This window comes from Panthera pardus, unplaced genomic scaffold (assembly GCF_024362965.1).
Source record: "Panthera pardus isolate Hobbes unplaced genomic scaffold, ASM2436296v1 HiC_scaffold_13, whole genome shotgun sequence".
In the NCBI taxonomy this organism is placed as follows: Eukaryota; Metazoa; Chordata; class Mammalia; order Carnivora; family Felidae; genus Panthera; species Panthera pardus.
The window spans coordinates 55,273,403-55,286,280 of record NW_026526688.1 but is presented as its reverse complement, the minus strand read 5'-3'; the positions used below and the strand labels follow the sequence as shown (position 1 = coordinate 55,286,280).

Below are 12,878 nucleotides of genomic sequence, written 5' to 3'. Positions count from 1 at the left end.
TAGCAAAACCTCCAAGAACAACCTAAATACCCATCAACATTACACAGCAATGAATCTGAATGAAGTAACTATAAACAAGTCAGTAAGATAATGTTAAGTGAAAAAGGCAATTCCCAAGACATCAGCAAACACTTTCGTAAAATCAAAAGCAACTGAAACAGGAAGTCACACATCTATATGTGATAGATTAAATAACTTGTCCAAGCTCAAATTTAGTATTGGGAGTCAAGGACATAAGGACATAAAGGCAAGGACATAACTCCAGTATCAGTACCTCCAGAACCACGTGGGAGGAATTTGTTTTCCATGTAACGTTTTTCTCTCTACCTTGAGTGTCAAAAATCTCAGAACTGGGTTCCTGGAAAAATTTAAAATAGAACTACCCTATGATCCGGTAATTGCATTACTAGGTATTTACCCAGAAAAATACAAAAACACTAATTCAAACGGATAGATGCACCCCCATATTTATTGCAGCATTGACAACAGCAAAGATACAGAAGTAGCCCAAGTGGCCTTTTGTAGACAATTGGATAAAGATGTGGCACTTACATAATGGAATATTACCCAGCCATAAAAAATAATGAAACCTTGCCATTTGCAACAACATGGATAGAGCTAGAGAGTATAATGCTAAGCAAAATAAGTCAGAGACAAATACCATGTGATCTCACTCATGTGGAATTTAAGAAACAAGCAAAGGAAAAGAAATGAGAGAAACCAAGAAACACACAACAAACTGATGGTTAACAGAGGAGAGGTGGGTTAGGGGATGGGTGAAATAGGGGATGGGAAGTACATAGGGAGTACATTTATCATGATGAAAAAAACAAAGCGATTTGAAAATTCTCAGAACTGAACCTGATACTATTAGCCATAGCAACTATATTAACCCATACCTACATGCTGTTATGTATACTTTTAGCTAATATTTATTATTTACTATGTCTTGCCACCAAGCTAAGTGTCTTAAATGTATTACCTCATTTAATCCTCAAAATTTCTTATTTTATAGATAAGGAAATTGAAAGGTTACATGACTTGTCTGATGCTATCAAACCAGTAAGAAATAGAGACCTACTCAAACTCTGAGTCCCAAGGGTAAGCTCCTCTTCCTCATAACCCTGTTTTTCCCTTTGTATTTTTTCTTTAGTAATCTGTATGCCCAACATGGGCTCAAACTCACAACCCAAAGATCAAGCATCACATGCCCAACCAAACCGAGCCAGCTAGGTGCCCCCTGTATTTTAATTTGTCCTTTATATAAGCCATTTCATCTTCATTGGGAAAATGTTAAGAATCAAAGGATAACATAACAAATATAAGTGGATTAGTGTTTTATTGTCTTACCTGATGCCCTAGGATATTATCCTTGTTGATTTTCATGTCTTCTTCAGGAAGGAGACTGGATCATTTGATATAAAGGTCACTTCCAGTTCTCAAGTTTGATGCTACATGTTGCTTAAAAGTTATTTTTCTTTTCTTTTAATGGACAATTTTGCTCCTGAGCCCACTATTTAATTCCTAGGAGGAGGCTCACTGAGGGAGTCCGCACTGTAAGTCCAAAAGAACAGAGAGGACCAGGAACAAAATGGAATTCCACTAAGACCTCAGAAACAATGTCTATAGGTACCTTTACTACACGATAAGAAGCTACAGGAGTTTCCTACCAGGGTGAGAAGGGTTTCTTATACAACTACAAAAACAATGCTCAGCTGGAAGGCATACATAAACTTTTATCAAGAGGTCTAACTCAATATTAGTAATAATCTTACATTTACCTATTTAATTTATAGAAGTGGCAAACTGTTAACCCTTTGGTAGAATCTTACCTGTAGATGCTTTCTTTGACCCTGTTGAATTCATTGCCAACATTTAGGATTCACATTTCACTTAAAAAAAAAAAAAATAATCTAGATTTCTGTTTCCACTTGAAATTTTAGGGTATTTGGGAATCTTACACTCATATTTCCATAACTTAGTCCATATTTCCAGGACTAAGTTAAACAGTAGCTGCCTCTTCTTGGGCATTTTGTTTATAAATATTTATAGAAGACCTACTATGTTTCTGGCACAGGGTACCGAGCATTATACAAAAACAAAAAAATTAATTGCCTTCATTGAGCTTACTTTCTTGTATGCTCATCACTTCACCACATCCAGCCCTTTTCCCTGTGTATGCTCTATACATCTTTGCATTTCTTGCCAATATTCTTTCTCTGAAAACGCCATCGTCTCCAATAGTTATCTTATGAAAACGAATCCAAAAATGGGTTATTTCTAGAGAGATGTCTTATTTTAAAAGGATTGGATCTTATGCTCCTAACCTAACAGCTCCTTTATATTTCTTCTTGCTATTCCCCAAAAAATAAAATCATTGCTGCTTTGTAAAGTATTTTTAGTGACATATGTGGTAATAGTCAGGTTTAAGATAATGCTGTATTTGTACTAGTATTAAGGCAAGCTTATGATTTACTACTTAGTAAATAATGCAGTTTAAATAATTACAAAAAGGCATGCTGTCATCTATGGAGCAAGTTTGCAACTGATTGCATTGATATGTGAGAAACCTCAGGATCTTCTAACCCACCTTTTACAAATAAAAAGACCAAAAGTAGTAGCTGCCATCTGGAAAGAAAGAAATTTGAGCCACTTAAGTCCTTAGCCAAAATAAATTCCAGAAAGATCAAAGATTTAATTAATATTTTTTTTAAGTAAGGCAGATAATTTTCTATAATCTTTGAGTGGGAAAGGCCTCCCCACACCACTAGAGTAAAATTGCCTACATAAAAATAGATCCTTGCGGAAAGAAAACATAAAGTCAAAAGACAAATGACAAATATTTACAATGCAGGTCACAAAAGGGTCACTTTCCTTAATCTTCACAAATCACTAATATGAAGACCAGTTAGAAGACCAAAGGGCATAAACGGCTCTTAAATGTAAAACTATGCTCGAACTCATAATAGGAGAAACCATTTTTTATATCAGAATATCAGAATAGCTAAGATTAAAAAGTTTGATAACTGGGGTACCTGGGTGGCTCAGTCGGTTAAGCGTCTGACTCAGTTCCGGCTCAGGTCTTGACCTCATAATTTCATGAGTTCGAGCCCCACATCAGGCTCTGTGCTGACAGTTCAGAGCCTGCTTGGAATTCTCTCTCCCTCTCTCTCTGCCCCTTTCCTGCTCACCGTCTCTCAAAACAAGTAAAAAAAAAAAAAAAACAAAACAAAAAAAAACAGTGACTGTTATGTTGCTGAGGTGAGGAAATAGACACTCTAAAACATTCATTGCTGTGGCGTATTAGTACAATCTCTATAAAGGGCAATTTTGGCAGGCTTTAGTAAGTTAACAGAACATAAGAGCAGTTCCTAGCATATACCAAGTACAGTTGACCCTTGAACAACTTAGGTTTGAACTGTGCATGTCCACTTACACGTGGATTTTTTACAGTACAATACTGTAAATATACTTTATGGTTTTCTTATGATTAAGAAACATTTTTTTCTCTAGCTTACTTCAAGAATACAATACAAAATACATATAACAAAGTATGTTAATCAGCCATATTACCAGTACAGGTTTTGGTCAATAGCTAGAAGTAAAGTTTTTGAGGAGTCAAAAGTTGTATGCAGATTTTTGACTGCATTAGGGGCAGGGGTTGGTGCCCATCACCCCCATATTGTTCCAAGGGGTACAGGTTCTGGCTATTATACTCAGCAAATCTTAAAATGTATATTTCTTGAAATCATATAAACGTATTCACAATATTGTTCTTTAAAATACTTTTAGGTAACTGATTAAATTATACTCTATCCAAGGGGATACCATGCAGCTATCAAAAGTGGCAGCTGTATTATACTGTTATACTGTGTTATCAATACAGTGTTATACTGTATTGACAGAATCTCTAAAATGATAGTAAGGGACAGAACAATACATAAAGCTTCCATTTGTGTAGCATTTACATCCATGTATATGCAGGATTCTTTATGCTTAAGTCTCTACTGAAGGATAAATTATTGCATTATTGTGGTTGCCTCTTGGGAGAACCAGGTAGTTGGGAATCAAGTAAGGGTATAAATTATCCATTACATAGCTCTTTTACATTTTCTATCAAGACACAATCTATTTTTTTTCTAATTAAAAAAAGGAAGGGGGTGGAGTTTTCATAAACACTTCCAAGTATCAGCAGGTCTGGGATGGAACTTAATTCTTAAACACTATTTCAATGCTTTCCAACATAACCACTCCTTGAAGTCACCTAGTCTTGAAAATTTACTGATGTAATTTTACAGAGGTATTTGAAATTTTGATCCACACTTAGAAAATACCAAACATTACTCACCCCAAATCCTGAACCTACTGCGGAGCAGTTCTTAATTACAAGAATGAGTTGTTCACAGCTTAAGACACATGAGGTGTTTTTATACTATAAAGTACAGAACTGAAGCAGTCAGAAAAACCCCAAAAGATAACAAGAAATCTGATATTATCTGCTTAATGGGTCTAATTTACAGACTTAGAAATCATTAAGAAAACAGACTTTTACCCTATTTCAGTTTTAGAAGCAACTATTTAACATCTTAGATAGGTTTTGAATAGTTTTAATGCTTTCCTTTAATATTAAAATGCTGTGAAGTATTGGTAATTGAATGTTGGCTATTTTAAGCTTGATAGGTAACCAGGATTGTCAGATTTAACTATTTAACAAATAGATTTGTTCTGTGATCACTTGGCCAACAGGTCAACTTTCATTAGAAGTCTCTGATTATTCAAAATAGCTATCTAAATTCAAATAGAAACAATTGTTCCCTCAAATGAGCATTTCTCAAATAACTGCTATTCCTAGTAAATACAAATCCTGAGGAAATTTAGTCATGGCAGATCACAATAACCACCTTGAAAGCTTTGTTAGGTCACCCAAAATTCTAAAGCTTAAGACCGCACCAATTTTGAAGACTTTGTTCAAAATTCACTCTGGTAATCTACTTTGAACTAGTTCCTAACAGAAAACTTAACCTGTTACTAATGAGGGTTTTTAAAAGTTTATGTTTTTAGGTATGGACTCACTATATACCAGCTCCTCTGCCTCATTTTAAAGTTTCCCTAAAGATAGTCAGTTAAAAAAAAAAAAAAACAACCCAAGGGACAAGTTAGCTAATAAATGAATAGCAGTGTCAAGAACAAAACTTAACTCATTTTGTAAAACCGCACCAATTTTTGAAGTTCATTAAATTCCAGTTGTTTTTAAAAAAACTTTGTAAAAAGGAATATGGGCATGTTTAACTTTCTTTTAAACCAAATATTTTACTAAATCAACTAAATCAATGTGTTTAAGAACTATTAGGCAGAAATACAAGAAAAAGTCAACAGTTCCAGACCATAAGTATTTTTAAAGAGAAAGCATAGCACATTAAGACAGACAACAGAAATAATATACATAATTTTATTACAAAATTTTTTTTAAAAAACAAAACGCAAAATTCTAAAAAACCCAAATTTACTATTGATACTAATTCCTACAAGTTTGCTGTGCTACAATACACAAGTCAAGAAATTAAGAAAACCATTAAATATTTAGAAACATTCAACATCAGAAGCTTTAAAATCTAACTGTATGTAGTAGCCCCTCAAAAAGCTACAACCTGCATTCTTAAAAAAGTATTTTCTCTACAAAGAATCTTATCAGCTATACAAAAATCTGTACAGTTTTTATACTGAAGCTAATATTGAGCTGCACTTGAATTCACATTCTTAGCAAAACAATTGCCTGAGCACACACGCACACTCCACACATATCATTACAGGATAGCCATTTATTCTTCATCTTCCTCCTCTTCCTCATCATCTTCATCTTCCTCCTCCTCCTCCTCTTCCTCCTCATCCTCTGGTTCATTCTTCTTCTTTGAACCTGTAGGCCTACCAGGGCCCTTCTTTCCCGCTTCACTTTTGCCCTTGGCGCGATATGCAGCAATATCCTGAAATATTGTCAAAAAAAATAAAATCAGCATCCGGTGTCATTACTCAACTGTGAAAACCACAAAGTTATAAACAATTGAAGATTATTGACCAATAACCCTGTCTAAAAAGGTATTCAAAGTCTACCTCAGTTGAGAGCATTTGTTCCCTCTAGGCTTTAGAAGGCTAATGATTTAAAATGATGGGGTTATATATACATGTCAGAACTTTCACTACCAATATCCATTTAAAACCTCACATCTCAGACACATCTACATAAAACAACATATCTCTTCCTCCGTTTCTTAAAACTAAGAGACCTAGAACTACACACGAGTCCATACACAGGAATCTACCAACGCTACCAACACCAGTTTCAGTTAAAAGAAAGGAAGTTTCAATTCGCTTATGTTAAGTGTGTTATTTTTCACTAGACCTTCTCCATAGGCAGCTGACAACCATAAATACAAGATTAACTTCCTAAGTCTGTAGTTCATACCCATTTCCAAAATCCTTATTTGGAAGATATCTTACCTTAACCTTGGCTTTAAAAAGGTTAGGAACGTACCTTTTCATACTTCTCCTTTAGCTTAGCCGCCTTCTGTTCATATGGTTGTTTATCTTTGGCTGACTGTTCAGACCACATTTCACCCAATTTTTTTGCAGTATCCCCAATGGATAAACCAGGGTGTTCACTTTTGATCTTTGGGCGATGTTCAGAACAAAACAGGAAGAATGCAGACCTGAAAGGAAGCCAACAGTGAATATACTGAATGGAAAATTAAAGGGGCAATCTGACTGATTTTAAAATGAACTTACGGAGGCCTTTTAGGAGCATTGGGGTCTTTCTTCTTTCCTTTCTTGTCACCTTTGGGAGGAACATAATTTTTCATCTCCCTGTCATAGCGAGCTTTGTCACTTTTTGCCATATCTTCAAATTTCGACTTTTCCTTCGCAGACATGGTCTATGGGCATGAAAGGAGCAGTCAAAGTACAGCAAAACCGTAAGCTACATACATCCCCAAAAAAGCTCGAGATCATCCTTAAGGGCCACATTTTCCTTGGTTAGCAGCCTTCTACTTTTAGCAGTCTTAGAAGCCAACAAAAACCTAAAGCCATCTGCCCAAAACTCTAAATAAAGTATCTGGGCGGGTCACTCCCCCCCCCCCCCGTAGGAAAGTTGAAGGTGACAAGTGACCTACCTGGTTAAGGTCCTAGCCAAGAAAACAACACACCTGAAAAGCCCTTAGCTCTGTCCGAATTCCGGTCTCACCTTCCATCTCTCGGAACATTTCTTGGAGAATTCGGCGAAATTGACCGAAGAGTCTGGGTGTTTCTTCTTGTGCTCTTCCCGGCAGGTCTGCACGAAGAAGGCGTACGAGGACATCTTGCCCCGCGGCTTGTTGGGGTCTCCTTTGCCCATGGTGACAGACGGCGTCTACCTAGCGGGGACAAGACGAGCGGTGGGCGGACGCCGGCGGGGCTCGGCTTCCCGCCCAAAAGCGCGCCCGCCCCCTCTCGCGAGGAAGGCGGCCGGCGCCCGGCTCCCCCGCCAGCCCGCCCCGGGCGGCCGCCTCCGCGCACACGCCCTCCTCCCGGCACCGACCGGGGCCGCCGCGGCCGGGCTCCTCGCGCGCGGGCACCGCGTCTCTCCCGAAGGCCCGAAACGCCGCCGCCCGGCCCCCGCCCGAGGAAGGGAACGCCGGGGGCGCCGGCGAGACACCCTTCCTGACAGAAACGTTCCCCCGGCTTCCACGTCGCCGGCCCCACTCAGAGTTGTCGCCTCGCGACCGACATTCAAAAACAAAAACAATAAAACAAAAAACGACTGAAACCGGGCCCGGATGAGCTTCCCGCCCTCCCGCCGGCCCCGACCGCCCGCCCGCCCTCCACAGTCCCTGGCCCTCACCGGCCCGCACCCCAGATTCCGCTCGCCGGGTCGAACCCCCGAGAGCCACAGCACCCGGCCCAGCTAGAAGGGTAGGAGGAAAGGGGGAAGGGCAGGCCCACCAACACGGAGGGGCTGAAGGGGCTTCTTGCCTGGTGGTAGCTTTTCCTCAGAGTCCCGCGGAGGGGCCGGATCCAACAGAGACGCTTCCTTCCCAGGGCTCCGGCGTGAACTGGTTTATCGCTAACGCAATCCTCAGCCTCTTGTTTTGCAGAGTTCTCCGCGCCACGGTAACTTGACGAGCCGGGCCACAGATCACACCCCCGCCTCTCTGATTGGTTCTGGTGATTATTCAAACCCTCGCAGGCCCCGCCCCCACGCCACAGAGGCCTCCGATTGGTCAATGTCTCGCCAGGCCCGTCCCTCCAGCCCCAGCCTAGCAGGTTCGGTGGGTCGCCCAGGTCGTTAACTCCCAGACCCGTTAGAACCGGTCAGGAGAGGAATGTACTGCTCGATCCTGATTGGCGGCGGGAAAAGGGTTTGAAAAATGGCGGGCCTGACTCTGACTGGCTGGGGCGGTAAACGGGGGGAGTGGTTGGCCTGAAAGGGAAAGCCCCGCCAGATTTAAAAATACTAAGTCAGGAAACAGGGTTGTCCTCCAGGGGTCTGCGGCGGCGGCAAGGTTTCCAGGCGCTAAGGTAACAGAAGCAGCCTGCCCTCCCCCTTCTCCGACCACTGACCAGGTCCTGTCTCCTCAGCCCCAATTAGGCCCTGCAGCGCTGTCTCCTGAGCTGTAGTCACTGGGCCGTGTGACCCCCGCAGGGTCCAAAAAATAACAAACAGAAGCTGAGGAAGGAGCCTATTGCCTAGCTCCTCCCGTTTTCGCTGAGGCTAGGGTAGAACCCGAGACCGGAGGTAGGGGGGAACCTGGGGGTGGGCGCGGGGGTCGCGGGAGGGTGGCTGTTCCCCCTCTTTTGAGGTGTTACGAAACGATTTTTGAGCGAGGCGTTTTCCGCCGGTAGAGTTTCCCTCGGCAAGTCCCTCCCTCCCCCCCTTTGTCTCGGGTGCCCCTTACCCGGAGGTAAACAAGGGCGCCCTGGGGTCCCGAAGGGTTGGAGGTGGGAGTTATCTCCCCTGGCTCCGCCCCCCTCTCTCCGGGTCTGGACTCCCGGCTGGGCCGGCCTGGCTGGCCCCGGCTCAGCCTTTCGGGAGCGCTGCGCAGAGAAATCGGATTCCTGGCGTTGGTCCGCCCCTTCTGCCTAGCCTAGGTGTCACCTCGGTATTCACGTCTTGTGCCTCTTATATGAAAATGTAAAAATTGTTTAAAATCAAAGATCTGTCGAGACGCCCATAAAAGCAATGAATGCTCCGCACCCACCAACTGCTTATATTCGCCAGGCGCATTTTGCAGCGTTTTACAAACTCTTCCAGCCCCAGGTTGAGAATCTTCGTTTCAGTTAGAGCGCACCAAAGCTACCTTACTGCTTACTAGCATCACAGGCTGCTTTCCCCAAAGTAGCAGGACTTTCACTGACATCTTAGTATGCTACTTCTGTGTCGCATTTAGTTTTGAGGTCTGTTTTTTCCTATTGGCCCACGTGTTGCACTGTTGGGTTTCAACACATTTTAAATATTCTCTTGTTTTCTCAGTAAATTCACTGGCTTTAAATGTTAGACTGTGTCTGTTTGGTTTTATATACAGCAACCGTAGTCAATAATAACTCAGAACTAGCAGCTCTTTACCTAGATTTACTATTAAAAACTAGATTTTTACAAATGTATTTTCCTTGGAAATGGATGCTGGTTGCTAACGTTTTGAGTGTACTAATGCCACTGAATTTATAAATAAATTTTTACAGTGTAATGTTTATTGCTCTTTGAATAATGTAGTATGATTTGTTAAGTTGGATTTTTATGTGCTTTTTATAGCACAGTTCTGGCTATGACCTTATTTGAAAATAGGGTCGTTGCAGATGTAATCAGTTAAGATGAAGTATATATTATATATGGAGGTGAACAGGCCCCTAATCCAATGAGTGGTGTTCTTATAAATAGGGGAATTTGGACCCAGAGAAAGGCATAGAGGTTAGACAATGAGAAAAGACACAGGGAGAAGTTAGCCATTTACAAGGTAAGGAGAGAGGCCTGGAATCTTCCTCAACCCTAAGAAGGAACCAACCCTGCTCACACCAATTTCCATTCTTTACTCCCGTCACAGTGGAGAACAGGAAAACATTTCCATATTCAATTTACTTTTAATTTGGATACTAAGACTTTATTCTTAGGCTGTACTTCCTGGCCTAGAAGTAACATCAAAAAGCACTGGAAAGTGATAAATAAAATTTAAGTGAGATCTACACAATTGTTGGTTACAGAAGCACCCTTTTCTTTTTTCTTTCTATCTTTCTTTTTTTTTTAAAATAAAACCTATACACAGAATCTGGTAGCACACACACACAAAATCTAGTCCCAGTTCTGTAAAGATGAGTTAAATACTCGAGGTTTGGTTCACTATTACAAATTACCTGGTATACTGTTTTGACTTCATCAGAAAACTAAAATGTCCTATAAATAGGTAATACTAAAGGTCTTTCTCTTGTTTCTACTCATTATGGTTCTAAATAGGAAAAGAAGGTTGTTTTCTAAAACTTAAATTTAAAGACATTTCTTTTTAGGAACTCATCAATTTCATGTATTTAAAAAATAATTTTCTAAATTTATTATTATTAGTATGATGTATCTTCCTAAAAGATGATGAAAAGGAAAGTGTTTATGTTTTTCAAAAAGAATGCATAACTTAAAATCCAGCAAGGGCTTGTGATCTTGAACAGTACACTGAACATTTCTAGGCTTTTGATTGACAAACTATAAAATGAGGTTTCGGGGATAATCTCTAAGGTACCATTCAGCTCTTAAGTTGTATGATTCTATAATTCTGTGAATACGTGTTCATAATGTGGGAAGAAATACTTGAACTTTTGCAATTGTTAGGTGGTCAAGAGATTATAATTAAAATTTTAAAAGATAAAGAACTCAAGTTCTAGGAAATCCTTAGGTTATGAGTACCAATTAGTAGTGAGCCTAATTATTTCAAAACAGTATTTGATGAAGAGTTTATAGCTGTTCAAATGTAATAAATTATATAAACCAAACTTTAGATTACACAATATTAGTCACTTTATTCTCCTGGTAAATTTATTTAACCAGGGGTTTTTCTTTCCCCCCAAGACAATGCGAATATATAACTTTATTTGCCAAACTTTACCTGAGTTCAGCTTCTTACAATTGTAACAACTTATATATTTAGCAATAAGCTAATTGTGAGTGAGGATTGAAGTTGTTTCCAATGTAGTTTCCTTCTAATATATATAGATAGATAGATAGATAGATAGATAGATAGATATAGATAGATATAGATATAGATATAGATAGCTATTTCTGTAGATAAACTGGAATTCATCTAAAATGTCAATCTAGCTAAAAATATCTATCTCAAAATAAATCTATCTAAAAATATAGGTAGCTATTTCTGTAGATAAACTGGAATTCATCTAAACTGGATTGTGTAGCAATGCACTGAGTTGTGCTATTGAAATTCCCATCATTTTTTCATTCAGTTATCCTAAAAATTTGGACTTTTTATAATCTAGTCATCAAACCAGATTGGGAAATCCTGATAAAAGAGAATATTATATACTTTTTCCTTTTTTTTTTAATAAATTCCCTCCCCACCATACACTAAGCAGTAAATAATAAACTCAATAATTATTTTTTATTTCTTAATTAACTCCTACAATTAGCTAAAATTAAATATTCTCTACCATAAGGTTAGTTGCATATAAAATAATTCTTATTCCCTCAAGTTGCCAAGTTAATGTAAAAAAACTGAAAACCGCTACCCTGCACACACATTAGTGTCTTAAAGATTAGTCTTATATTGAAATTTAATATTTTTAGGTTGTTTTTAAAAGAGAGGGGAAGGATAAGCATATTAGAGTATTATCAAGCAGGCACATCCACTTGTGGGGAGACCACTGGTTCTGAGGCCTAACTGTATACTGACTCCAGAGATTCAGTTTAGTGATGTAGTTCAACAGTATGTTTTTGAAGAAAGGGAAATGCAGGTTAAGTCTTTCATTCTACTGCCAGCATTTTCAATAAAAAATGGTAAGAAAACAAAGTTATTCTGTTTTTCTTCAAAAAAACACTATTGACTATTTTTATGAATCAATATGAACTAGATGTCTGCCATAAAGTAATTTATTTTCTAAAAGCCTCCACTGCCACAATTAGGAAAAAGGACAAACTGCAAAAATCATGTTTTTAAGTACATTGTAGATCTATCGAAGCAATCAGAAAATAATTCAAACTAAAATTCCAGACACAGAAGAGCTCTTTTTAGGTGTACTGATGATTTTTGAGAATAATTTGTAGATTTTCAGTGTGGAACTGAGGATCAATCGGACTCATCCCAGGTTGAAGGGCTTTTACTAAGGGAAAGAGAACCCAGCAAGCTTTTGGCAGCTGTGTGGGGTTAACACAGTTGGAAACTAGAGGACCCCTAAGTATACATAATGACCTATTTTCTACCTACATGGGCTAAATTCTGAGGTGGTGTGGAAGGCTAGAAAATTTTGCCAGAGGATTCTAAAAACAAAGTGAAATCTCCCAAGGTTTTATGGTGCTTACTGGATAAAAGTCTGGTGAGAGGGAGAGGTTCTGTCACAAACACAAGACTGATCTCCTGAGATATTTGCCATTTTTTGAAACTGTGTAGGTGGGAAGGTAGAGAGACAAACTCAAAGCCATCAAAAAGCAGAAATCTTCCATAGTCTCTCAGGTCTCTCAGACCACCAAGCCCTCAATCAAAAGCCGTGGAACGATATCTGAAGAACAGGAATGAGCCAGAGGTGAACTGGGTCTTACTAAAACTTTACAGCATAGCCTGGATACGTACAGCTTATTCCTTCACTGGATTAAGATAACTCCTTATCCTTCTACCTATTAGAGGGGTTGATTCTGCCTAACA

General features: G+C 39.3%; 1 protein-coding gene across 2 annotated transcripts; it reads right to left on the bottom strand.

The window, feature by feature from the left end:
• Positions 1–5,435: 5,435 nt before the first annotated feature.
• Positions 5,436–8,136, bottom strand: HMGB2 (high mobility group box 2). Of its 2 annotated transcripts, none has more exons than XM_019440994.2 (5): positions 8,002–8,136; positions 7,235–7,403; positions 6,781–6,926; positions 6,530–6,704; positions 5,436–5,981 (listed from the first exon to the last, which is right to left on the bottom strand). In XM_019440994.2, the coding sequence occupies exons 2-5, from the start codon at positions 7,382–7,384 to the stop codon at positions 5,820–5,822; spliced, it is 633 nt and encodes a 210-aa protein (XP_019296539.1). In that variant the 5' UTR covers positions 7,385–7,403; positions 8,002–8,136; the 3' UTR covers positions 5,436–5,819. The 2 variants fall into 2 exon arrangements, with proteins under 2 accessions (XP_019296539.1, XP_019296540.1); XM_019440995.2 differs by having other exon boundaries at positions 7,235–7,399; positions 8,002–8,130.
• Positions 8,137–12,878: the final 4,742 nt, after the last annotated feature.